Here is a 27,434-nt window from a genome sequence, read left to right on the forward strand (position 1 = left end):
CAAGTGCATTGCTATTGCACGCTTTAGGGTCCACAGGGACAGGAGAGCTGGGCTTCCTCCCAAGGTCAGGGTAGGAAGAGTTCCCATCTCTCCTCCTCTCTGCCCTGGGAAGCTGCCTTCAGAATGTCTACTGAATCTCTGTACCCCAACTGGAAACACCAACTTAAAAAAAAAAAAATGAAGCGGTAAAGAAAAGTCCATGGGCCCTCCCCACTGTGTGTTGTCATGTGGATACTTGCTGTGTAAACTGCAAAGCCCAGAGATACCAGACCTGGGCAGCTGAAGGGACCGGCTTTAAGTGGGTTGTTTTGGGGGCTCTCCCATCATTGGACCCTCTTCCCCGAGAATAAACTGCCAAAAAGAGAGAGAACTTAGGAACAAGCTTCTTACAGAATTTAATGTTTTCGGGGATGTATGGGCTGAGGGCTGAGGAGGAAAACAGGGATTTCCCAGCAGAAAGGCACAGAGGTCCAGAGGGCTGGACGGGGCTGACTGGACGGCAAGGTCAGCAGGGACTTTCTCTCCGTCTCGGTTTCCGAACCTCCCGGGACCACGGCTGCTCTTTAAACCCGGACTTGCTGTTGCTCCTTCTTCTTCACCTCCGCCCAGATGTCTGACAGGTCCTGGATGAACTGCTGGATCTAGCGAGGCCAGGGGACCGGCGTTAACGCCAGCCAGCGACAGGCGTTAACTGTCCACAGAGCACACCCAGCTAAACACAGAGCACATCCAGGCATAACCCGCTTGTAAGGAGTCACCGTTTGCCTGTGACCAACTTCTTGAGGCCACTTTCCCTCACTGAGCAATGATTCCAGTTGAAACGGAGAATCAGGCTCAGCAGGTGGATAAACAGGGGAGAGCTGGGAAGCCCTGGTGGCAGACGCAGTGACAGGAGGAAGTCCAGGCTGCCTCTAACAGAGGGAGGGTTCTGAGCAGACTCTGGGGCTGCAAGGGGCCAGCCAGGTTCAGGCAGATGCTACCCTGCTGTTTCATTGCTTTCAAGCGGTGGTTTACCTAAAATCCAGAGCTGATGCTCGTTATGATAATCTTGAGTCATCAAGGGAAGTTTAATTTCTATTCACTAATCTCTGTTGTCAAGAACATGCTATCTGGAGTTCCCGTTGTGGCGCAGCGGAAACGAATCCGACTAGGAACCATGAGGTCGATGGTTCGATCCCTGGCCTCACTCAGTGGGTTAAGAATTTAGTGTGGCCATGAGCTGTGGTGTAGGTTGAAGACGCGGCTCGGATCCCGCATTACTGTGAGCTGAGGCGTAGGCCGGCAGCTGTAGCTCTGATTCGACCCCTAGCCTGGGAACCTCCTTATGCCACAGGTGCAGCCTTAAAAGGCAAAAAGACAAACAAACAAAACCATGCTATCAGTCCAACAGTGGAAAGAGCACAGCCTCCAAAGTCAGAAGACCCGGGGTCTGCAACCTAATTGTCCATCCACAGGTGAAGGGATAAAGGAGATGTGATGTATACATACAACGGAATATTACTCAGCCATAAAAAGTGAAACAATGCTGTTCACAGCAACACGGTTGGAACTAGACATGATCAAATGTGATGTAGGTCAGACAAAGACAAAGACATAGAATATGTGACATCGCTTACATGGAATCTAAAAAACAGCAGCATAAGGGAACTACTTACAAAATAGAAACAGACTCACAGACATGAAAACATATGGTTTCCAAAGGGGAAGGACATGGAGGGATAAATGGGGAAGATGGGATTAACAGAAGCACGTTATCACATATAAAATAGAGAAACATAGCCTTCCGAATATAATTAAAAGTTTTCTGACAACTGAAAAAAAAAATAAATAAAATAAAGAAACAAGGATTTACTGTATAGCACAGGGGACCATCTTCAAAATCTTGTATTAAACCATAATGGAAAAGATCAGAAAAAAGAAGAGAGATATATACAGATATATGTATAACAATCACTTGGCAGACACCTGAAACTTACACAACATTGCAAATCTACTCTACCTCCATTTAAGAAAAAAGATGGGAGTTCCCATATGGCTCCGTGGCTAACGAATCCAACTAGGAAGCATGGGGTTGGGGGTTCGATCCCTGGCCTCGCTCACTGGGTTAAGATCTGGCGTTGCTGTGAGCTGTGGTGTAGGTGGCAGCGGCGGCTCGGATCCCGCGTTGCTGTGGCTGCGGTATAAGGCTGACGGCTACAGCTCTGATTCGACCCCCCGCCTGGGAACCTCCATATGCCTCGGGTGTGGGCCTGAAAAGACCAAAAAAAAAAAGAAATTAAAAATAAAAAAAAAAGATGACCTGAGGTCTGATGCAGTTCTGGAAAAATCACTTCTTTGTTCTGGGACTCAGTTTATCTTTAAAAGGGGAAGAGGGAGGGAGTTTCTACTGTGGCGCAGTGGGTACGGATCTGGAGCATGCACTAAACTTTTTAGTGCCTAGAGTCCATTTACTCCCTTGGAGGAAACTTACTGATGTCTTGGAATTGTAAGATGTGCCAAGCACGGCTTGGAAAATGCTGCTCCACACAGTTTGGGCTTTATTCAGAGACAATGCTGAAGCTTCCGCACACAGTATACGGCACGCGAATTGTCTTGGAATTTGCAGAATCCCTTATCCTAAGGGGCACCTTGCTCCCGGTTCTAGATTAGCGGCTCCCTTTGGAAGAATCTGCTGTAGAAACGCTCTCGGGAACATCATTCATTGAATGTCTCTAAAGCCTCCTTGGAAGTTTTCAGCTAGAGTTAAGTGCTGCAGAAGGTTCGCTCTCTGAGAAAAACTTGTTTTCTTTCTTTTTTCTTTTTTTTTTTTTTTTTTTTTTTTTTTTTTTTTTGTCTTTTTGCCTTTTCTTGGGCCGCTCCTGTGGCATATGGAGGTTCCCAGGCTAGGGGTCGAATCGGAACTGTAGCTGCCAGCCTCCGCCAGAGCCACAGCAACGCGGGATCCGAGCCGCGTCTGTGACCTACACCACAGCTCTCGGCAACACCGGATCGTTAATCCATGGAGCAAGGCAGGGACCGAACCCACAACCTCATGGTTCCTAGTCGGATTCGTTAACCACTGCGCCACGACGGGAACTTCCAAAACCTTGTTTTCTTAACGTGGTTTAAGAACGACGTGTTGCTTTTCCTTCTGGCTACCCGGAAGCTCAGAGCCAACCACTGTCCCTGATGCACTACTGTCACTATAATCTAAGGCTCCACAGTACATGTAGTCTCTCTCTGGCCTTGACCTCAGATTTTAACTCACATTGTCCCAGGTCTTTATTTTTCATTTTTCAGGCTACTTAGTCATATGTGTGTGCCGTAGGCTCATATGCTACGGGAACGAAGTGGGATATTTAGAAACAACATTGGGGCAATATGACGGATTCCGATGCAGGCAAATCAAGCTTGAGAGGAGTGAGGATGTTGGGGTGGAAGCTGTGGTCTGAGCCGGGGATGCTCGGGAAGGGGTGGCCAGCTGGAGTCACCGCCTCCTGCCCGTTGTTCTTTACAACGGCCAAAGAAAGGTGCGCAAGGATGCCTGGGAGTCCCTGAGACTCTACCGCTGGACACCAAAACCCTTGCTACTATAATGCTGGTTTCCCCTCCTCCTCCTCTTGTGAGACGACAGTGGCTTTTACAAGAGTGGGATGTTCCCATGACATAGGTCATCACAAGAGGCTGAATGCAGAAGCAAGTGTCAGAACTCACTTGCCCACTAAGAAGCCAGACATTAAAGGGATCTGCAAGTGTTGCATAATGCCCCTTGTCACACAAAATCCTTTTTTTGGGGGCTGCATCTGTGGCATCGTTCCCAGGCCAGGGATCAAATCCTGACTTATGCCACAGCTGCGGTCATGCCAGATCCTTAACCCACTGCAGAGGGCAGAGGATCAAACCCGCACCTCCGCAGTGACCCAGGCTGCTGCAATTGGATCCTTAACCCACCGCACCATGGCAGGAATTCCCAAAATAATTTTTGAGAACGTATTTCTCATAAAAATGCTATTTGTGTAACACACTTCGTATTGTCATTTTAAAATGAATGAATGATTTTTAATTTTTCGGCTTGAGTTTCTAATATGGGAAACAGCAGTAGCTGTAATACATAGAAACTACAGCTCTTCGAGGGTCTTCGCTGAGTTTTATAAGGGCAGAGCTATCCTGATACCGAAAAAGCATGAGGATCGCTATTTCAAAAACAATCTTTCCTACAAATTCTCTTTACAGTCTTAGGGCTGATGATAATTCTGTTCTCACATGCCTTACATTGCAGGCTGATTCTTTGCTTTACGGAAATCCTTCTTCCTGGCTGGTCAGTGGGTGAAATTCTTTACATTTCATGAATTTCATCGTTTGCTTTTTTTTTTTTTTTTTTAAACAGAGGAAGTACCTCTTAGTCAATTGCTTTTATTGGCTCGTATTTCATATTCACTCACCAAATATTTATTGAGTGCCTACTACGTGCCTGGCATGGTTCTAAACACCAGAGATGGCAGGGAATCAAGCAAACAGAAATCCCAGCCTTCGGGAGCCTACTTTCTGCTATTTCATGGCAGAGCTAAAGCCTTTTGCCAAACGAATAAATAACAAGTCAAAGTTCTCTGCACGTCACAAGACGCACGGGGAATGCACCTGCTAGCAGGGAGGTTCCCAAACTGCGGGATGCGTGTACCTTTGGTCAGAAGGAGCTGATTTTAGGTGGTACGTGGACAAGGCATCAAGTAGCTTTGAACTGTACAGCGAAAAGTCTATTTCCTTTTCAATTTCCTCCCAATTACTTCAAAGAGAAAAATCTCAGCTCGGTACTAGAATGACTCCACTTTTCTGCACTGGCTCATTTCCTTTTTCCCCACAAATTTTCTCTTTTCCCCACGGGCAGGCCTCCCTCACAAGCCTTCAGCATCTCACCAGAAATGAGTAAGGCTGTTTTGCACAGCCAGTGAATTCGGTCATGTGTCCTTGCTTCTGCCCATGTTGACGGGGCCAAGCGAGTCTTACCGCAGTCAAGCAGTTCTTGGAGTGTGGAACTCGGGTGAACACCATTCTCTGGGAACTTGGTGAAAATGGACATTCATGGGTTCTCATCTCTGACCTACTACTGAGTCGGAGGCTGCGGGTGGGCTCCAGCCATCCTCCCAGCCCCCCCCGGGGGTTCCGATCCTGTTAAAATCTGAGGACCACTACCCTGCCCGGGTCGTTCCTCCACTCGACCAATGGAGAACCATCTTGGCTCAGTAGAGCCAGCTGGCCGGGCACTCGGGCCTCCTCTTACCATGTCCAGCTGTTTGTGGGTGTCCTCCAGGGACACGAAGGTCGCCTCCTTCAGCTGCTTGCTCACGATCTGGAAGAGGTTCAGCGTGGCCATCTTAATGGTGCCGAGCAAGAGGGTTTTCTTGGCGGCGGTGTTCTGGATGTGTGCCCAGCGGGATTCCTGGCGAGGGCAGGGGGAGGCGTGAGCGCTGTGAGCATGGGTACGTGCGTGTGCGTGTGTGCGTGCACGCGTGCGTGTGTGGCCCATACTCGCCCGGCACCCAGACGCGCCCCGCCCGTGGGCTCACCCAGATGATGACGTCGCTGCGTGCGCGGTCGAAGCGCATCTGCAGGCGCGCCAGCTCGTTGTTGTGCTGCAGGATCTCGTCATCCTTCTCCTCCTTGTAGCGCGCCAGCCTCGCCTTGGCGCGCTCGATCTTCTCCTGGCCCTCCTGCGCCGCCTGCATGAGGTCGTGGTGCATGCTCACCAGCGTCTTGTAGCGCGCGATCACCTCGTGGATCTCCTCGAACTGCCGCAGGGGGAGCGGAGGGGAGCCTCCGGTCAATGCGCCCCCGCCCTGGGCTCCCACCCCACCCGCACTCTGCGCCCCCAACTCCTGGCCTGGCAGGGAGGCCCTGGGCCGAGGTCGAGGTCGAGGGGCAGAGGCTGTGAGGCCCTTGGAGCCGCGCTGCGCGCCTCCTGGGTTGGTTTGGCGCGTGTTGGGCGCATGTGCATCCAGACCTGGGGCTCCAGGTGCTGAGTGCGTGTTAGAAAAACCGGGGAACTTCAAAAAGGACACCTGTCAGGCTCCAGCCTCAGCGATCTGGACTAATACACCGCTCTGAAGTTCCCCCTGCTAATTCTGGGGTTGAGAATTGCCACCTGGGGTGGGGGCATGGGTCGATTTTGCGCTGTCTCCAATCTCAATCGTGATCGTATGTGGCAAGAATGTACCAAGACCACTTAGAAGCCCGGAACTGTGCTAAATGCTAGGGCTAGAGCAGGAGATAAGAAAGCCAGACCCCGCTTTTATGAAGCCTCCAATGTGGGGTGGTGTGGGAGGCCAGATGGCCGGTAAGTAGGCAGTTACACAGCGATAAGCCCTATCAGTGGCTGGGGGATGGGGCTGCAGCAGAGGCAGACTGTCGGGTAATATCTTCCGCCTGGTGATTTCTGGCATTTGTTCAGCAGTTGCTGGGGCCTCCCTGGAGCGGAGGCTGAAGATGGTGCCACTGGGGCCCATGGCAGGCCAGGCTTAGGGGCCCCCTCCAGTCCTGTGGCAGAGCCCACCACTCTGGCCCCACCCAGAACTCACAGGCCCCATCCATAGACCAAGAGCCCTGCCACCCTCCCTCTCCAGCAGGCAGTGTGAGCACCAGCTCCAGGATGCCAACTCATGTCCCAGGGGGGTTATCAACGTGTGCCTCCCGGCCACCCAGGGGACACTCCCTGAGTGGTTTCTCCATCTCACAACATTTCCAGCGATAGACTGGTGTTCTGGGAATTGCCCTGCTGGCCTTTCTCCAAACGTATCCTCTGTGGGGAAGGGCCACGGAACCCCCAGCATGCGGGGAGGTGGGGACAGCCAGAAGAGGCTCCCTGGGGAGAAGGATGGCCAGAGTGAGACCAGAGGTTTGAAGAGAAGCTGGCCAAAGACAGGTGGGGGAAGGTGAGAGAGTAATACAGGTAGAGGGATCAGCCTGGGTCAGGATGAGCGCAGGTGGCCCGTTCATGGCCACAGTAAGCAAGAGAGTTTAGTGGGAGCGGCCTGAGTGCAAGACGGGGAGGGAGAGACGGAAGCGCCTCCCGAGGACTGTGGACTTCATCCACTGGCGGACAGGGCAGAGAGAGAACTTCCTGTCTGCGTTTCTGAGAGATGCAATGATACACAACAGTTCAAAGAGATGGGTTGCATCAGAGCCGCGGGAGCACCTCCCCAAAACTTAGCACTGAGGTCAAAAGGACTCAGGTGCCAACTTGAAGAGGCTCCCACTGTCCAAAGATGGGACACTTTGAACGCCAGTAAGAATAAGTGCAAAGGATGGAAGCATATTAAAACCCCATGGGAGTTCCTGTCGTGGCGCAGCAGAAACGAATCCCACTAGGAACCATGAGGTTGCAGGTTCGATCCCCGGCCTCGCTCAATGGGTTAAGGATCCGGCGTTGCCGTGAGCTGTGGTGTAGGTCGCAGACGCAGCTCCGATCCCACGTGGCTGTGGCTGTGGTGCAGGCCGGCAGCTGTAGCTGCTGATTGGACCCCTAGCCTGGGAATTTCCATATGCTACGTGGTGCAGCCCTAAAAAGCAAAAAAAAAACCAAAAACAAAACACAAAACAAAAAAACAAACCATGAGCTCACAATGATACTAGCAGCATTACAGGGCACTTTTGGAGGGTGCTGGAGAGCCAACTTGGTATTCTGAAAAGTCTAATTAAGAATTGGAGTTCCCTGGTGGCCTAGCATTTGAGGATCCAGTGCTGTCACTGCTGTAGCGTGGGTCACTGCTGTGGTGAGGGTTGGAGTCCTGGCCCGGGAACTTTGGCATGCCACAGGCGTGGGCAATAAAATAAAATAAAATAAAATAGAAATTAAAGAATCAAGCATTTAACAGCTTTTTCTTTAAGACCCGCAGAGTTTTTGAATAGTTGAAGGGAGGCTCTCTTAATGAAGTCCTTCTTTTTCTTTCTTTCTTTTTTTTTTTTTTTTTTTTTGTCTCTTGAGGTCCACACCCACGGCATATGGAGGTTCCCAGGCTAGGGGTTGAATTGGAGCTACAGCTGCCAGCCTACACCACAGTCACAGCCACACCAGATCCAAACCTCATCTGCAACCTACACCACAGCGCCCGGCAACGCCAGATCCTTAACCCACTGAGCGAGGCCAGGGATCGAACCCGGAACCTCATGGTTCCTAGTCAGCCTCGTTAACCACTGAGCCATGATGGGAACTCCAATGAAGTCCTTTTCTTGATGGTAGTTTTCTAGCTCATACATGAAGGAGAGGTCTTAGGACGTTTCCAGCAGCCTAGAAGGATCTTTGGCCGCCTTTCAGTCGGTATCTGCCCCTGCCCCCACTACTGAGAAAACCAGAATTGTGACCTCTGTTATCAAAGATTCAAAGATTCATTTTACCTGCTTTGAAACACATCAGTGGGCTCGTTCAGTATGTCCCTTTTATGTGTGGCTTCTTTTGCTCAGCATGATAATAACATCTGTGGCACCTGACAAACACATCAGCCAGATGCAGTGTGGGTACCTTGTCTGGACCCCGACTGGAACCAACCAGCTGTGCAAAAAGCATTTGCAGGCGTTCCTTGGCGGCCTAGTAGTTAAGGATCTGGCATTGTCACGGCTGTGGGGAGCCTTCAATCCTTGGCCGCAGAAGGTCCGCATGCCGCGGGCACAGCCCAACCAACCAAACGAGCAGAAAGCATTTGTACAATAACTGGGGAAATTTTAACACTGACCAGAGGTAGCTGTGACAATGGTACTGTGACCATGTTAAAAAAAAAAGTTCTTTTGGGTTCTATGCTGAAATGTTTATGGATGAAAAAAATATTTGCTTCAACATGGCAGAGACGATGTTGGAATTAGGTGATGAGCCATGGGCATTCAATAGACTCTTCTCTCTACTTTTGTGTATGTTTGACATTTTCCATAATACAAATTGGTTTTTTTAAAAATCATCGTTTGGAAACAGGCTGTAAAAGGATATATACACACTATTCATAGTTTATGGATAATGTAACATGTTGCCAAAAGTAATAAAAACAAGCATGAGATTAAGAAAAAAATCTGGATACTCCTTACCACTAAGGAAAGGTGTTTCTGATGGGATTTGGAAGGGGGCCCCCGGGGGGTTTCCATTAATAGTAGTGTTTTATTCTTTTGCTTTTAAGGGCCATGCCTGTGGCATATGGGGGTTCCCAGTTTAGGGGCCAAATTGGAGATGAAGCCGCTGGCCTACACCACAGCCACAGCAATGCGGATCCAAGCCCCATCTTCGACCTACACCACAGCTCACGGCAAACGCCGGATCCTTAACCCACTGAGCGAGGCCAGGGATCGAACCTGTGTCCTCATGGAAACTAGTCAGATTTGTTTCTGCTGAGCCACAACAGGACCTCCTAGCAGTGTTTCATTGAAGAAAAAAAGAGTCAGTGGCAAATAGGGGGAAGTATTGATTTGATAAAGCTGCGGTGAGAACTCGGGTGCCGTTATATACTTCTGTGTGCTTTTCAGTATGTTTGAAACATTCTGCAAGAAATACAAGAAGGAAGGAAGAGAGGGAGAAAGACTGGAACTACACTGGCTGGAGAACGCCAGACAGGCTGGTGGCCGGGAATGATCAGAGCTGAGCTCCCGAGGAGGTGCCCTGGTGGTCTGGATGAAGAAGGGGCAGGGGCTGGATTCCAGAAATACGCAGGAGGCAGAAGAGACCAGATCTGCTGATGGATGGCTGCGGGAGGAGGAGGCCCTGAGTTCTGGCGAGGCTGTGGGTGGGTGGCCGGACCCACCAGGGGCAGGGCTGGCCTGGGGCTGGCAGGAAGCAGTTGCAGACACGATAAATTAGATGTAGGGGCCTGAACTTAGGAGGGAGATGAGGGCCCGCGAGAGGCCCGTCTCCTGGGTTCTAAGACACATATCTTACCAGCTCTAAACCTGAGCCGTCCCTTATACTCTATCTGCTGCTTTAGTATAGTTGTCTCTCCCCCGCCCCCGCTCCTCCCAACCCCCAAACCCCAATCATTAAATGAACAGTTTATCCTACCATAGGTAGTAGGTAGAATGGAGGAAATAACCCAGATTTGGGACTCATGCATAAATCAATCGGGTTGTTGTATGTGGGAATTGCCAGGACTCTTTAAAAAGCCCCGTGTCCTTTGTTGCCTGGTGCCCCCACAGGAAGTGGATTCATGCCCCAGGGGACACACCTCCTGCCTCGCTCACCCCGGTGCCTACTGTCACGTGGGGCATGGGGGACACAGGGTGGATGGCCTCTGACAGGGTGGCACCACGGGAGGCCCGGGGAATTGCTGAGGGAGAAAGGAGGGGGGGTCCGAGACAAAGACCCGAGGAATATAAAGGGGAGCACCCAGGGGAGCCTGAGAAGGAAGGGCCAGAGGAAACCAGAAAGGCAGAGAGGGGGGAGGCGTCCCAGAGGAGAGGGGACAGGAGCATTTCAATTTCAGTTAGGAGCACTGATGTGCTCGTGAGTGGCTGGAGGGTAGGGAAGTTCCCTTCGCTGGGCAACAGGTGATTTTAGGAAGAGCAGTGGTTGGTGGCCTTGTGGGGCCCAGAGAAGAATGGTTAGAAGCAAGGGCTCAGCCACTTACAAGCTGTGCAACCCTGAGCAGGTGTCCCAACCTCTCTGAGCCTCCACTCCCTCCTTGAAGCGGTGAAATGACAGCAGCAGGAGTTCCCATCGTGGCGCAGTGGTTGATGAATCCGACTAGGAACCATGAGGTTGCGGGTTTGATCCCTGGCCTCGCTCAGTGGGTTAAGGATCCGGCGTTGCCGTGAGCTGTGGTGTAGGTCGCAGATGCATCTCGCATCCCGCGTTGCTGTGGCTCTGGTGTCGGCCGGTGGCTACAGCTCTGATCAGACCCCTAACCTGGGAACCTCCATATGCCGCGGGAGTGGCCTGAGAAAAGGCCAAAAAAAAGACCAAAAAAAAAGAAAGAAAAGAAAAGCAACGACAGCAGCAAAGCTAGTGGACAGCGCCCAGCCCAGGCCCGGCCACACCGCACACCCAGCTCTGCACGAGGCTGGGCTTCTCTCCAGAGCAGGGGACCGTCCCCGCAGAGGGTCCCCATCCCCCCAGAGCCCCGGGGAAGAGGAGGTGGCGCGAGGAAGCCCCGCCCCCAGCCCTCCGCGCACCTCCGAGTTCTCCACCACCTTCTCCAGGAACTTGTTGAAGATGGAATATTCCTGCAGCCTGGCGCTCAGCCGCTGGTGCTCCAGCCGCAGGGCTGCCATCTCCTGCTTGGCCTTGGCCAGCTCGCGCATGCGCTGCCTCTTGAGCTCGCGCTCCTTGTTGGCCTTCTTCAGGGCCCGGATCCGCTTCTGGTCGTTCTCCTGGGGTGTAGGGAGGAGGGGACAGTGGCGCTGCTCAGGTGCAGGCCTGCCCTCTGTGCAGCCTAGGTGGCGGGACCCCCACAAGGCCTCTGTCCCCCCAGAGGTTGGGGGGGGCGGCCAGGCTGCCCATATGGGGGAGGAGATGTGAGCACAAGGTTCTCTAGGGTTTTCTGAAGCTGGGGAGGGGATGTCTATGGACTGAGGTGGACTGAGGAGGCTGCCAGGACAGGGGTTTAATGCAACATCAAAAGGCGGGCTTGCGGGGGACCAGACAGGAAGTGGTTCTGATTCTGTGGGATGTGGGCTCTGGGGACAGGGCAGGGGTGGGGAAGCCCCATACCACACTGAGAAAATCCAGGACTGAGAGCAGGAACCCTTCTAACAAAGTTTGTTTCTTTTCTTTTTGGCTGTGCCCCCGGCAGGTGGACGTGCCTGAGCCAGGGATCGAACCCACACCACAGTTGTCACCTGCACCACAGCCATAGCAACACTGGATCCTTAACCTGCTGTGCCACATGGGAACTCCCTGTTTCTATTCTTAATGGTGGCCATGGGTCACAGGGGAGAGTCCTGGGCCCAGACTTGGGGGGCTGGAATTGTCTCCTGAGTTGGTAGACCCCAACTCCTGGGCCCCAACTTCTCCAACTGTGGAAAAGAGAGGCAGGAGCCCCTCCCTTCCTTTCAGAAGCTGGGGCGAGCACCCTGGAGCTCTATGGAGATGGGCTGGGAAGTGGGCCTGGCCCAGAGGGCCTGCTGGGCAAGGCCATGCTGGAGAGCGAGTTCCTGCAGCTTAGACCGGCCTCGGGCTGGGAGCGGAGGAGGTGATGCAGCAATTCGATGCCCAGGAAGAAAGACCTGAGACTCAGCTGCTGCGGTGGGGCTGACCCCCTCCTCTTCCTTCCCCAAAGCCCTCCTCCCAAGACTGGGGCAAACCTCTCACACCACACGCCTTCCCCCTCTGGGGCTCCCGTGATGCCACCTGGAAGAGCAGGCTCAGCGGTGGCATTTGAAGGACATGGAACCAGGGCGGGGAGAGGCCACTAAGAGGGTTTGCATCTGCCTGGTGGGTCCAGGAGAGGACACAGAGACCCTAAACCAGTGGTTTTCAATTCCCGCTGTGCCTCCCAGTCCCCTGGGGACACTTTTAACAATACAGCAGGCGGGGCCCAAGCTCAGGCCCGCTGTAAGCAAGGAGAGAAAAAGCCCAGGGGCCTGTATCTGTGACCAGCTCCCCACAATTCCAACGATTGGAAAACCCCTCACCCCCAAAACCCCTGCCACCCCAAGCACTCCAGAAGCTTCTCTCTGGCCAGTAAGGACTGGACCTCCGGATAAGATGCCTGGTCCATCAGCTTCTTTTCCCACATGGTTTTGGCACAGACAGAGACAGAAGATGCTTGCGAGCAAGACCGCCCTGTAACAGAGGCCAGCGATGCCCTCCTGCGGCTCTGCCTGCCTTTCAGGGCTTGGCAGGTGCTGGCTGGTGCAAGTCTAGAGAAATCTGGATTTTAAAATGGTTAAATCTGGAGTTCCCACTGTGGCTCCGTGGTAATGAACACAACTAGGATCCATGAGGATGTGGGTTCGATCCCTGGCCTTGCTCAGTGGGTTAAGAATCAGGCGTTGCCGTGAGTTGTGGTGTAGGTTGGAGATGTGGCTTCGATCTGGCGTGGCTGAGGCTGAGGCTGGGGCAGGCAGCTGAAGCTCCAATTCAACCCCTAGCCTGGGAACTTCATATGCCGAAGGTGCAGCCCTGAAAAACAAAAAAAAAAAAAAAGAAAAAAAAAAAAAGAAAAAAATAAACAAGTTAAATCTCTCCTCTCAGGACTGATGGAGAGGGGGTATCTCTGAATGGAATCTAGCGCCTGGCTCCTGCCTGGGCCTTCAGTGCAGGGAGGGAGGGGCGGGGTGAGCCAGGAGAAGGAAAACCCCGACTCATCTTTGTAGTCCCAAGTGCCTGGCCCTGACCGTGGCACGTTCATTTGTTCATCACCCATCATTCATTCATTCACTGAATAAACGGTACCAAGTGCAGACAAGGACATAGAAAACAGCAGAGTTCCCTTCGTGGCTCAGCAGAAACGAATCTGACTAGTATCCTTAAGGACGCAGGTTTGATCCCTGGCCTCGCTCAGTGGGTTAAGGATCTAGTGTTGCCATGAGCTGCGTGCGGTGTAGGTCGCAGACATGGCTCAGATCCCACCATGTTCCAGTAGCTGTGGCATTGGCTGGCGATTAGATCCCTTGCCTGGGAACCTCCGTACGCCTCAGGTGTGGCCCTAAAAAAAAAAAAAAAAAAAAAAAAAGAGAGAGAGAGAGAGAAATAGAAATAGGAAACGGCCATCTAGAAGGGGGCAGGGACTGACAGGGCAGCTGGAAATTACTAACAGCAATAGGCGGCAGGGACTTGAAGGGGAGCATCTAACCCAGGGCGAGGAGTGGCAAAATCGAGGGAAGGGTTGGGGGGAGGGGAGCGGGAGGAGGGGCGGCTCGACGGACCCGCAGAGTGTGGCGGCCCCGGCGGCAGGCCACGCCCCTCCGTACCTGGATGAACTGCTCAAACTTCTGTATGTGGGCTTTCAGTTGGGCCTCCTTGACGCCCAGTTCCTCCCAGCGCAGGTTCAGGGTTTCCATTCTGCGCTGAAATGTCTTGGGGTGGGGGGCGGGCAGAGAGGTCAGGAGGGCCCCGATGGCCAAGGAGCCCGCGTCCCCTGACCCAGAGCCTCTGTCCCCAGGAGCCCACTTTCCACCCCGGGGCATCCCAGGACGCGGGTAGCCCGAGCCTCGGATGCCTTCTGCGCTCTGCCGAGGAAACACAGGACCACACCCGGGCTGCCTGGCTTGAGCTACCGCCACCGCAAAACAGAGGGCGGTCCTGTGGCCCTTCCTGCCCGCAGAGCCCGAGCGGCCCACCTCCTTCTTCTGCTCCATGGCGTGGTGCATGATCTTGGCCTCCTTCTTCTTCTCCAGCAGCCGGACCGATGGGGAGTCGGACTCGTCCTCAATGCTGGGGAACTTCCTGCCCAAGACACAGGCGGGAGGGACCGTGGGCTCTGAGCACTGGGGCAGCCCGGGACTGGAACCCCGTGGAGAGAGGCACCGTGGGGAGGGAAGGGGACCTCCCCCATCTGAACCAAAGGAATGGTGCGCTGAGATGGAGAGAGGGCTGTGCTGGCGACCGGGCAGCAAGCTGCGGCCAGGGGATGCCGGGGTGGGTGGGTGGGGTGTCCAGGGGATTGGATGGATTGGTGCCAGAGTGATTTGGGGCTGAGTTAAAAGAACAGGAGGGCAGGTTGGAAGGTGGGGCACCGGGTGGGAGGGGTGGTCCCAGGCCCCCGACACTCACTGCAGCAGCTGCAGCAGCCGCTCCCCATACTGCAGCCGGAAGTACTCCGCCAGATCCTCCTCTTCCATGATGCCCAGGCTCATGGCGGCGGTGACCTAAAGGCCCAGCCGGCAAATCTTCACGGTGAAACACAGGTGGTAGAGCCACAGGTGGCTCAGGGCTGGCAGCTGGGCTCTTGCTTCTCCCCTCCTCCTGCTTTTCAGGGTCCCGCAGAGGGTTGGTGTCTGCAAGACTCGGGGAAGGTGACCGGAGGCCGGCAATCAGCAGCTCAGGATGTGTGGGGAAGGTGCTGGGAGATCCGGTTACCGGTTACCTAGCAACAGGTTCTGGTTCCGTGGACCACAGATGGAACCCAGGCTTTGCCCTCTGACCTCTGCCCCCACTCATGCTGGGCTCTGGCTCTCTGCTCCTGCATTCACCCCTGAGAAGCTCTAGGAAGAAGTTAGGTCTGCTTAGAGGCTGCTTCCCAGAGCCAGGAGACAGGGGGTGTCCAGGGCTGGGTAGGGGGAGGCATGTCCCTGCAGCCTCCTCCTGGTCTCAGGGGTGTGCGAGGGGGAGGCAGGGGGCTGGGGCTCGAACAGATGCTGGAGAAGAAAAGGACTGAAGGGAGGTGCTTCGCGGAGGCAGGGGTGGGGCTGCACCGAGAAGCAAGGCGGGTGTGGGAGGAGGGGAGGAGGCTGCAGAGCGGAGGGCCAGGTGGTGGGCAAAGGATGCGCAGCCGTGTATGTGTTGGAGGGGGTTTGGGGGAGGAGGGGAGGAAGGACAGGCAAGAAGCCTGGGGACTAAAGAGGCTGCCCACCCCACCCCACCCCCGGGAGACGGAGGAGGCCCACAACGAGGCTCCTTGGAGGGTAAGGGACTCAGGGCTAATGCCATCTTTTGAGGCTGGCAGAATGGTTAAAACATAAAGAAATGCCAAAGCGTGGTGAGATCCGTGTCGGATGCTTTACGTGTCGACCTAAGGATGGCTGCCTTCCTCGATTCCGTCAGAGCCTCGTGCATCAGCGCATGTGAAGTCCAGGGTCTAAATTCAAGACCTGTGTGTGAGTGAGGCGGCCGCCCGGAGGTAAGGGCCGTGACCTCTTGCCAGCCGCTGCTCCGGCTCCCGGGCTCCGCTCTGTTCTCTGCTCCCCACCCCCACCCATGCCCACGGAAGCAGCGCAGCCTGGGTCCCTTGGAGTCTGGGATGTGGAGCCAGGGTGGGGCTGGGTCTCCGAGCGCGGAGGGTGTCCTGAGCTCTGCAAACCCAGCCCGCCGCATTGCCGGTCCTCTGGCGCCCCCTGCTGGCCGTCCGAGCCAACCCGAAATCCTGGCCCGGGAAGAGGAGACGTGGTCTCCCCTTCTCACCCCCTCGCCTCCCTTCCAAGGCCTGCTGCTCCCAGCCAGCCCCCACGGGCTCAGCAGTGGCGCCAGGACAGCCCCCACCCGACCCAGAACACACCCCCACTCCACCAAGCCACTCCATCAGAGAAGGTTCTCCACCAGGAGCACCCCCAAGAAACAGACGCTGCACCAGTAACACTGTAAGCTCCTCAAAGAAGTGTGTTTCTCTCCTTGCTGATCCCTAGAGTTTGGCACAGTTTGGGGTTTCCCACTCCGCACCCCACGGTGCCCCCACCCTGAGAATGTGTGTGTGATGCAAGTTTTGTTGTTCTTGTTGTTGCTTTGTTTTGTTTTGTTTTTGCTTTTTAGGGCATATGGAAGTTCCTAGGCTAGGGATCGAATCAGAGCTACAGCTGCCGGCCTACGCCACAGCCACAGTAATGACAGATCTGAGCCACAACTGGGACCCACAGCACAGCTCACAGCAACATCAGATCCTTCACCCACTGAGTGAGGTCAGGGATCGAACCCGAAACCTCAAGGTCCTAGTCGGATTCGTTTCCCCTGCACCACAAAGGGACCTCCTCCAGTCACCTGTTTGCCCTGGTATATTGACACATCTACGAACCAGATGGTGCAGGCCAGGTTGGTGTGCACAGGTGGCTGCAAAGGCATCTTCTTCTCCTGCCTGTGGTCCTACCCGGAGAGCTCTTTCTGTACCTTGAGAACTGTCACCCCCATCGCCCATACCAAACCCCTCTAGAGTCTCACCGCCTTTCCTGGAGCTGTGGGTCAATCTGCAGGGCAGTGTGGGAGTCCCAGACTTCAGGGCTCTCCTCCACCCCGTCCTCTTCCCTCTCTGGGTCAGCCCAGCTTTCTGACCCCCACTTGTCCATCTTGATATTTGTCTCTAAGGCATCTGGGAGAATCTGATGGCTTTAGGTTGTTGGAAACCAATAGGCATAGTCGTTTCTGTTTTCTCTCCTGTCCTATCCTCCCTCTGAGACAGTTAGGGGAGAGGGGAAAATATTAGGAGAAAAAGAGAACTAGATTAATCTCTCAAAAAAATATCCTGCCATATAGTGCATCATAGTGCTAGACACACAGACTACTGGGTGTGAAGAAACCACTTCTTGTGTAGGTTATATTCCATCCTGTATATGTCTTATATGCCATGTAAGTGGGGTCAGGAAGATAAACATGTCAAACACATTTCAATAGGGATGTTTTGGAAACGCCTTGGTCAATTACATTGTTATTAATTACTGTAACAAACAGCCTCAAGTCTCAGTAACTTACCAAGGTCCAATGTGGATTTTCCTAGTCAGCAAGGGCGGCTCTCCTGGGAGGCTCTCTTCTAAGCAGTAAAGGGTCTAAGCCCCTTCCGTCTTACAGCTCCATGAACTCCAAGGTCGCTAAGGAAGGGAAAGAGAAGGCAGAGTCAAGTCCTGTCTGCCCTTAAACTCACCCCACTTCCATTCACTGACCTCTGGTGGGAACTGGTCATACGGCTAGATGTGCTGCAAGGGGCTAGCGATGTGGTTTAGCTGTGTTCCCAGCAGCATCAAACCAGTTTGTGCTGTATTTTTTTTTTTTTTTTTTTTTGGTCTTTTCAGGGCCACACCCGCACCATATAGAAGTTCTCAGACTAGGGGTCTAATCGGAGCTATAGCCACCGGCCACAGCAATGCCAGATCTGAGCCACATCTGTGACCTACACCACAGCTCATGGCAACGCTGGATCCTTAACCCACTGAGCGAGGCCAGGGATCGAACTCTCGACCTCACGGTTCCTAGTCGGATTCATTTCTGCTGCGCCACGACGGGAACTCCCTGCGCTGTATTTTTTTTTTTTTTTTGAGAAATAAAAGAATGTTTGGAAGTAAGCTGAAAGCAGAGTATTATAGAGAAATTAATGGTAGACAAAAAAAAAAAAAAAAAAGGCCAATCACAACCTCAAGTATGAACATCTTAGAGATGGAGTTCCCATCGTGGCGCAGCAGAAACGAATGTGACTAGGAAGCATGAGGTCAGTGGATTAAGGATCTGGCGTTGCCATGAGCTGTGGTGTAGGTCACAGATGTGGCTCGGATCCTGTGTGGCTATGGCTGTGGCATAGGCCGGCAGCTACAACTCTAATTAGACCCCTATCCTGGGAACCTCCATAGGCCACAGGTGTGGCCTTAAAAAGACAAAAGACAAAAAAAAAAAAAAAAAAGAAAGAAAGAAAATCTTAGTGAACATTATCCAATTTAGCGTAATGTTAAAAGAATAATTTACCAGGACCATGAATACAAAAAATGTCTTAATATTAGGAAGTCTATTAATAAAATTGATTTTATCAATATATCTCAAGAGAAAAGATTAGGATCCCTGTGATAGATGCCAACTTGGCACTGAAAAATTGAATGCCCATACTGATTTAAAAAAAATTCTAGGGAGTTCCCGTCATGGCTCAGCGGTTAACAAATCAGACTAGCATCCATGAGCACTAGGGTTCGATCCCTGGCCTCACTCAGTGGGTTAAGGATCCGGCGTTGCCAGTGAGTTGTGTAGGTCGCAGACACAGCTCAGATCCTGTGTTGCTGTGGCTCTGGCATAGGCTGGTGGCTACAGCTCCGACTGGACTCCTGGCCTGGGAACCTCCAGATGCTGTGGGTATGGCCCTAAAAAGACAAAAACAAAACAAACAAACAAACAAACTCTAGGAGTTTCTCTGTTGGCTTAGCAGGTTAAGGACCTGTCATTGTCGTTGCCATTGCCATTGCCATAGCTCAGGTCGAAGCTGTGGCATGGATTCCATCTCTGGCCTGGGAACTTCCACATGCCATGGCCACAGACAAAAATAAATAAATTTTAAAAATTAAAAGATCTCTGAGCTATTAGTATACAAAGGCACTTTAGCAACATGATAAAAAATGATCTGAACCTAACAGATACCATTAAGACATAACATTTCTCTGCATCTTCACCAGCACCGTATATTATAAATCTTCAAACTGTTTGTCAATTATACGTCATTGTTTGAATTTCTCTAGTTATTAGTGAAGCTATGGCTCTTTATATATATATATATATTATATATATATATATATATATCCATTCTTCTGTTTCTTATTTATATATTCAATGTGGATAAAAATTGAATTGTTCTGTATTTTTATTGATAACAGGAGGCCTTTACGTATGCTGGATGGTTATCCTACCATTCCGATGCTATTTTCTACCCATCCTAATATTTTTGAGTGGGCTGGATACACATTAAATGCAACGAGAGGCAGGGAAGACAACCAAAGGCAAACTGACCAAGGGCTAATCACCAGGAGAACGAGCTTCACCTTCTGAAAGGCAGAGATGATACCAAGCCGAAGACGGGGAGGGGAGGCAACTTTGGTCTTTTTACTCTGGGACCACATCACAGGAGATACAGCCAACCTGCAGACCCCAAGGAGAGTCTGAGTTCCTAGGCTCAGTATCGACTTTTTTTTTGGTCCATTTTTTTTTGTGTTTTTAGGGCCACACTTGCGGCATATGGAGGGTCCCAGGCTAGGGATTGAATCGGAGCTGTACCTGCCGGCCTACACCACAGCCACAGCAACGCCAGATCCCACCGAGCAAGGCCAGGGGTCGAACCCGCAACCTCATGGTTCCTAGTCGGCGTCGTTTCCTCTGGGCTAGGACAGGAACTCCTCTAATTACCTTTAGAATTATGTTATTTAAAAAAAATTTTTTTTCTCTTTTGGCTGCCCTGAGGCGTATGAAGTTACCAGGCCAGGGATCAGATCCGAGCTGTAGTTGCGAACTAAGCCACAGCTGCAGCAATGCCAGATCCTTAACCCACTGTGCCAGGTCAGGGAGCAAACCTTTGTCCCAGCGTTCCCAAGACACTGCCAATCCTGTTGTGCCACAGCAGGAACTCCAAATTTTGTGTATTTTCTTTTTTTTTTTGTCTTTTTGCTATTTTGGCTGCATATATTAGTGCTATTTTTACATTGGTAAAATACCACCTAAAATGTATCTTCTTCTTTTTTTTTTTTTTTTGCTTTTTAGGGCTGCACCTGCAGCATATGGAGGTTCCCAGGCTAGGGGTTGAATCGGAGCTGTAGCCACTGGCCTACACCACAGCCACAGCAACACAAGATCTAAGCCACATCTGCGACCTACACCACAGCTCATGGCAACGCCAGATCCTTAACCCACTGAGCAAGGTCAGGGATCAAACCCCAAACCTCATGGTTCCTAGTCGGATTCATTTCCACTGCGCCATGGTGGGAACTCCCTTATCATCCGTTTTAAAGTGTACTGTTCAGTATTGTTAAATACATTTTTGTGCAACCAATGTCCAAAACATTTTCACCTTGGAAAGCTACATCTCTGTACCTATTAATCAACAGCTCCTCACTTCCCCTCCTTCCCAGCCCCTGGCAACTGCTACCCTGTTTCTGTTGGCATGACTTTGACCACTCTAGGTACCTCACAGAAGTAGGAATGTACAGGCGTTCGCATTGTGGTCCCGTGGCAACGAATCTGACTGGGATCCATGAGGTTGCGGGTTCGAGCCCTGGCCTCGCTCAATGGGTTAAGGATCCGGCATTGCCGTGAGCTGTGGTGTAGGTCGCAGTCATGGCTCAGATCTGGGGTTGCTGTGGCTGTGGCATAAGCCGGCAGCTGTAGCTCCAATTCGACCCCTAGCCTGGGAACCTCCATATGCCTCAGGTGTGGCCCCAAAAAGCAAAAAAAAAAAAAACCAAACAAAACAAAACCCAAAAACAAAGCAGTAGGATTGTACAGTAGGTCCTTTTGTGAGTGGCTCATTCCACTTAGCATAACATCCTCAAGGTGTGTCCATGCCAGAGCACGTGACAGCATTTCCTTCCTTTTTAAGACCGTGTCATATCCCACTGGACGCGTACAGCGCTTTTGGTTTAGCCTCGCACCTGCTGATAAACACTTGGGCTGCCTCCCCCCTTCGCCTAAAGTGAATAATACTGCTGTGAACGTGGTTAGGCAAACACCTCTTCGAGAACATGCTTGCAGTCCTTTCGGATATATAATTCCTGAAGTGGAACCGCTGGATCATGGGGTATCTCTAGCTTCCACTTTTTGAGGAACCAGCACACTGTTTTCTGTATGGGCTGCACCATTTAACATCCCCGCCAGCGGTTAAGACTTCTCCACATCCTTATCAGCACCTTATTTCTGTGTTTTTTTTTTTTTTTTTAATAGATGGGTATGAAGAGATATCTCATTTTGAAATTATGTTTTTATGAGCAGGGTCATGAGGGAATATATTCTCATTGTGCCTCATTCAAACAAGATCGCTCCAGTTGGATCCTTGTTAATCCACCCTCCAATCCCATCTTCCAGAAGCTTCCATCCAGGAGATCCCTTCGTGGCTCAGCGGTTCACGCACCCAAGTAGGATCCATGAGGATGCGGGTTCAATCCCTCAGTAGGTTAAGGATCCGGCGTTGCTGTGAGCTGCGGTGTAAGTCTCGGATGCGGCTCAGATCCCAAGTGGCTGTGCCTGTGGGGGAGGCTGGCAGTTGTAGCTCTGATTCAACCCCTAGCCTGGGAACCTCCATATGCTGCAGGTGCGGCTCTAAAAAAAAAGCCAAAGGAAGAAGTGACCATACATTTGACAAATATGTTGAGTACCTGTGATGTGCCTGACACGCGCCTAGGCTGGGGAGAGAGCAGTGCACCAAACGAGGTCCCCACTCTTACAGCCATCGAGCGAGAAAACAGGGGGTAAACAAACGCTGCTGACTCCGTCTGGGGATGTTGTTTTCAGGACACTGCCCCTTCTATGACCACAAGTGACCGTGACAGGGGAGAGGTGGGGCGTTGGGACAAAGGAGCCGGTCAGGCCCACAGACCCAGGCGCCTCCCATAAACATCTCCCCAACTGGGCTGTTTATCCTCCAGGCCAGTGGGCTCAGGGCCCAGGGTCTAGGAGCTTTTCGAGAGCCCACAACAATGTCTGAAGCCTGGAAATGATTATTGGCTCTAGACTGCAGAAAGGAAACCCCAGAAGAAAGACTAAATGTTTCAGTAAAAGCATACAAACCTAATATTCGAACTTCATGAGTCATTGATTTTAGCCGTCAGACAGCATTTCACACATTGGAAAGTCATCTGTGGATGTGATTGCCTCATTTCTCAAGAATTCCCAGCGAGGCACAGATTTGGGGGAAAAAAATATCCAAGCAAGTTGCAAACGAAACGACTTATTCATCGACAAAAATTTCAAAAGCGTGTTTACAAAAATCCTCTCACTCTTTTGCTCCAAATTATATTTACTGGCGATGCAAATTCAAATTATACTGAGGGTCGATGGGAGTGATTTTTTTTTTTCCGTCTTTTTAGGGCCGCACATGCGGCCTGTGGAAGTTCCTAGGCTAAGGGTCGAATCAGAGCTAGAGCTGCCGGTCGCTGCCACAGCCACAGCCACGCAGGATCTGAGCCACATCCGCAAACGACACGTCAGCTCATGGCAATGACAGATCCTTAACCCATTGAGCGAGGCCAGGGATGGACCCTGCATCCAAGTGGGTCCTAGTCGGGCTCATTAACGCTGAGCCACAAGAGGAACTCTGATGGGAGAGCATTTTAATGCGTTTGTGGCACTGGGCTTTAGGGCAGAGCGATGTTCCGGCAGGATTGGCTTGCCTACAGATGGCCCAGGTGGACTGTCACTAGCAAGACTGTGCAAGGCCAGTGGCCTCCCTGAATCCAGGATCTTTGCATGGAGGTCGTCTGTCATTCCATTCTGGCGGTGTGCTGGGGCTGAGGATGACAGCCCCCTTCCGAGGCGGTTTCAAGGGCCTCCTCCAGGGGAAGAATGAGGCAGAACCCTGGTGGGATTCCTCTCAATGACTGGTCAGGGGCCAACTCTGGCCTTGGAGCCTGGCCCCAAACCTCAGCCGGCCCTGTGGCTTGTCCCTGACACGGTATATGACTCCTTGCTCTGTTCTGATGCCGCATTTCCCACCACTGGTGTTTCTGAGAGCTCCCCCGGGTCCAAACCAACAGCCCTGCTAGGCAGCCGCTGAAATCCTCCTTTTCCTTCTGGCCTTGATGTTCCTGAGTGTGGCTCTCTCTCCATCAGGAAGGTCTCGGGTCGTGTGTGGGAGCTTCTGCCGCTCACTGGGGCATCACCTAGGAAAGGCCCAGTGAGCAAGAGGAAGCTCCTCGTGTTCTGACCCAAATTGTTCCATCGGTTCCATCATTCTCCTTACCTAGGACTCCTTGGGCACGGACCGTTTTTGTCTTTGTTTTTCATCTCACACCAGTATTTCCATACTCATACTTGTCTTCAAATGTGACACTTGATTTCTTCGAAGAGAAAACATTGCCCTTGAAAGAGTCCCCTTCTCCTTCTTCCTTGAAACTTGATTGACATCCCGCCTCTCACCCGACATGCATCTCTGTGAATAAGGCTCTCCGCGGGCTGGGCATCCCCCGCGAAGTCTCTTCATCTCCTTGGAAACCGTGTGCCCAAAATATCTCCGTGTCTCCTACCTGCCGCCTCTGCCTGTGCCGCGTGGGGGCACAGCTGTTTACAGCGAGGACAGCTCAGGACCCTCTCTTCCAACCCTCCTGGGACAGAGGAGAAAGGAATGGAGACGTGGAGAGTAAACTTTATCTTCATCAACAGCAGGCACCAAATGAGGCTGCTTTCAGGTTTCCCACAGGATTACAAACCAGGAGAGGGTGTTTGCTTCTGTCCTGTGATGCTGCCGAGATGGGAGGGAGGTTGGTGGGCACCTGCACTGATCACAAAACCCAAGAAGAAAATCCTGGGGGGACAGAAAGTGGTTGGATCTCTCTCTCTCTCCTTTTTTTTTTTTTTTTTTGTCTTTTCTAGGGCCGCACCTGCGGCATATGGAGGTTCCCAGGCTAGGGGTTGAATCAGAGCTACAGCTGCTGGCCTACACCGCAGCCACAGCAATGCAGGATCCAAGCCACATCTGCGACCTACACCACAGCTCACAGCAACGCTGGATCCTTAACCCACTGAGCAAGGCCAGGGATCGAACCTGCAACCTCATGGTTCCTAGTTGGATTCGTTAACCACTGCGCCACAACGGGAACTCCTCTTTCTCTCTCTAATAGTCGTCAGCAGAAGAGGGCCAGTTACCAAAACAGCGGGGCTCAGACGAGGCCATTTCTCTCCTTCAGATTTCCTCTGGGACTATCTCTGCACACCCTGTTTCCACCATTTGGCAAGAAAAATAGCATTAGCCCAGTGCCAACCTAATGCCAGCCCAGAGCACAAGATGAGGAGGAGGCAGCATTGGAACACGTGTAGGGCTCCCAGGCCGGAGACACCTGAACCTTCCCTCTTCCACGAGGAAGTTGCAAGAGGAAGGCAGCCCCTGGAAAAGAACCACGTCTGGGGATGAGATTCTGGAAGATTTACTCCGCAAGAGGATTGCCTGGTTGGGACAGGAAAAGGGGAGGGGTGGCTTTGGGACAGCAACACCAGAGGCCCCGACTGCCCAAAAAACACATGGCCAGCCAAGGTCATTGGTGGCCCCATGGACAGGCATTCATAGGGAAAAATAATGAGGTGTCTAAGGAGGGGAATTATTATAGAAGAAAGGGAGCCGCCCCAAGAACCTGCACCAAAGGAAAAAGGAAACAGAGCCAATGGCTCAAGGGAATAATCTCTTAAAATAAGACCCAACATGGAGTTCCCGTCGTGGCGCAGTGGTTAACGAATCGACTAGGAACCATGAGGTTGCAGGTTGGTCCTGCCTTGCTCAGGGTTAACAATCCGGCGTTGCCGTGAGCTGTGGTGTAGGTGCAGACGCGGCTCGGATCCCGAGTTGCTGTGGCTCTGGCATAGGCCGGTGGCTACAGCTCCGATTCGACCTAGCCTGGAACCTCCATATGCGGGAGCGGCCAAGAAATAGCAACAACAACAACAACAAGACAAAAGCAAAAAAAAAAAAAAATAATAAGACCCAACAACTATCCTCAGAGAGAGGAGTGGAGATACAGAAAACAGGAAGCTAGAAGAAGCATAAAATGACGAAGGAATTCAAAGGATAGAATGGGCGTAAAAACGCAGTGAAATACTTAATGGCTGCATTGACTAGCAGGTGGGTATCGACAAAGAACAGTTAGTGGGTAGAAAGTCCATTTTTAGCAACTCTCCTGGAAGCCACCAGAAAGAGATCAAGAATAAAATTAAGACACAGAGGATGGAAGCAAAAAATAGAAATCTAAGTCATAATGGAAATTTCATAAGAAGAAAAAACAATGGGGAGGGATGAACTATTGGAAGAAAAAAAAATGACCAAGAATTTCTGGAAGAGACTCAAGTTGAAAAAAGTCCAGATTGTAGGGGGGGAAACGCACTTGGACAGAATACAACAAAACTAATTTTTTTCATCAAACTTGGGACGTTTTTGTCATTATTTTTTAGAATATTATTTTCTTCGTATTTCTCGTCTCCTTCTGGAACTCCTGTCATGTGTATGTTGGTATGCTTAAGGGAATCCTGTAGGGCTGTTTTTTCTTTTTTTTTCTTTTTTTGTCTTTTTGCTATTTCTTTGGGCCGATCCCGCGGCATATGGAGGTTCCCAGGCTAGGGGTCGAATCGGAGCTGTAGCCACCGGCCTACGCCAGAGCCACAGCAACGCGGGATCCAAGCCACGTCTGCAACCTACACCACAGTTCACGGCAACGCTGGACTGTTAACCCACTGAGCAAGGGCAGGGACCGAACCCGCAACCTCATGGTTCCTAGTCGGATTCGTTAACCACTGCGCCACGACGGGAACTCGCCTCTGTTCATCTTATTCATTCTTTTCCTTGGACTGGGTAATTTCTGTTCATCTACCTTCAAGGTGCTGATTCTCTCTTCTTCAGCCCAGATTTGCTCTTGAGGCCCTTTTAGTGATTTTTTTCCACTTCAGGGATTATGCTTTTCAACTCCAGAATTTCTCTTTGATTCTTTTTTTGTAATTTCTATTTTCGTTGTCGTTGTTCATAGCCCCTATTTGGTGAGACATGGTGGTCATACTTTAACCCTTTACATACAGCATCCTTTAGTTCTTTAAACATATTCGTAATAAATAGCTGATTTAAAGTCTCTGTCTACTAAATTAAACATTTGTGCCCCCTCGGGGATATTGTCTGCTGACTGTTTATTATTATGTGGCATACTTTTCTGTTTCTTTGCACATCTTATACATTTTTTTGTCAAAAATGAGACATTTAAAATAATATATTCTGGTGTTCCTGTTGTGGCTCAGTGGTTAACGAACCCACGAGTATCCATGAGGTTGCAGGTTCCATCCCTGGCCTTGCTGAGTGGGTTAAGGATCCAGCGTTGCTGTGGCTGTGCCGCAGGCCAGCAGCTGTGGCTCTGATGTGACCCCTAGCCTGGGAACCTCCATATGCCACGGGTGTGGCCCTAAAAAGACAAATAATAATAAATTAAAAATAATAAAATAATATATATAATGACCTGAAATCAGATTCTTTCTTGGTCGTTGTTGCTGGTTTTTTGTTGTTTTTCTTGTGTTACTTATTTGTTACTGATGTTTCTGAATGAATTCTATTGAGTCTATATTCCTTGCAGTGTGTAGCCCTTGAGTTCTCTGCTGGCTTTTTTTTTTTCTTTTTACGTTCTTATTTTAGAGTCTGGGTTCCTAGGGTTCACTCCAAGTTCAGTATAATTTAGTAGTAAGTCAGTGATCGGTCTAAAGCTTTCCCTCAATGCCTTGCTTGTATGTCTTCTACCCTTTGACACAGGTCTGGGTGTAGAGACACACATTTGAACTGCGGGTAGTTTACAGACAGACTCAGCTTTCACTTCTTGGGTACCCGGAGCCTGAAGGTCAATCTGAGGTGAGTGTCTGGGGCCTTTTTCCAAGGTCTACACACACACACACACACACACAATACATATATGCATAGCCTTCTAGATCTCCAGGAATACGGTGGAGCTTTTCAAAGTTTCTTGTGGTTTCAAGCTCTCCAGGATTCCTTCAAAACTGCTGTTGGCCAGACTTGTGTTTGCTCCAGCCGAAATCACCACCTTAGCAGCCAAGATATCATTCGCAGCTTGCTATCGTTTTTTGATGATGGCTTGGCGATAAACCCTCTCCCCTCATCCCAGCTATGAGTCACATCAAATAGTTACAATACCTTATGAACTGAGATTTTTTTCAGGGAGCCTCTCACTTGGGCAAAGGATTGACTGTGTTCTAGGACTGCGCTTGGAACAGAGTCCCAAAGGAAATGAGTCGTCTCCGTGGGCTTTCAGCCTGCTGACGTTTCATGGCTCCTGGGCCACCAAGCTGGGGAGGGAGAGAGGATGGGGACAGCGGCAAGTTAAAATGCCACGGACACCACCGTCTGGTGGAAGTTCAATGGTTTCTCTCGGGTCGATAACTCTCAGTTCAGTGGCTTTTGTACATTTCTAGAGTTCTAACA

At 51.3% G+C, this 27,434-nt stretch overlaps 1 protein-coding gene across 1 annotated transcript; it reads right to left on the reverse strand.

Annotated features, from left to right (window-relative positions):
• CCDC42 (coiled-coil domain containing 42) lies at nt 372–14,742 on the reverse strand. The gene is given in 7 exon segments (NM_001244077.1): nt 372–641; nt 5,258–5,416; nt 5,544–5,765; nt 11,116–11,313; nt 13,858–13,962; nt 14,227–14,332; nt 14,660–14,742. Coding segments are annotated over 7 exon segments (951 nt in total). The 3' UTR covers nt 372–563.

This window comes from Sus scrofa, chromosome 12 (genome assembly GCF_000003025.6).
Source record: "Sus scrofa isolate TJ Tabasco breed Duroc chromosome 12, Sscrofa11.1, whole genome shotgun sequence".
NCBI lineage: Eukaryota > Metazoa > Chordata > Mammalia > Artiodactyla > Suidae > Sus > Sus scrofa.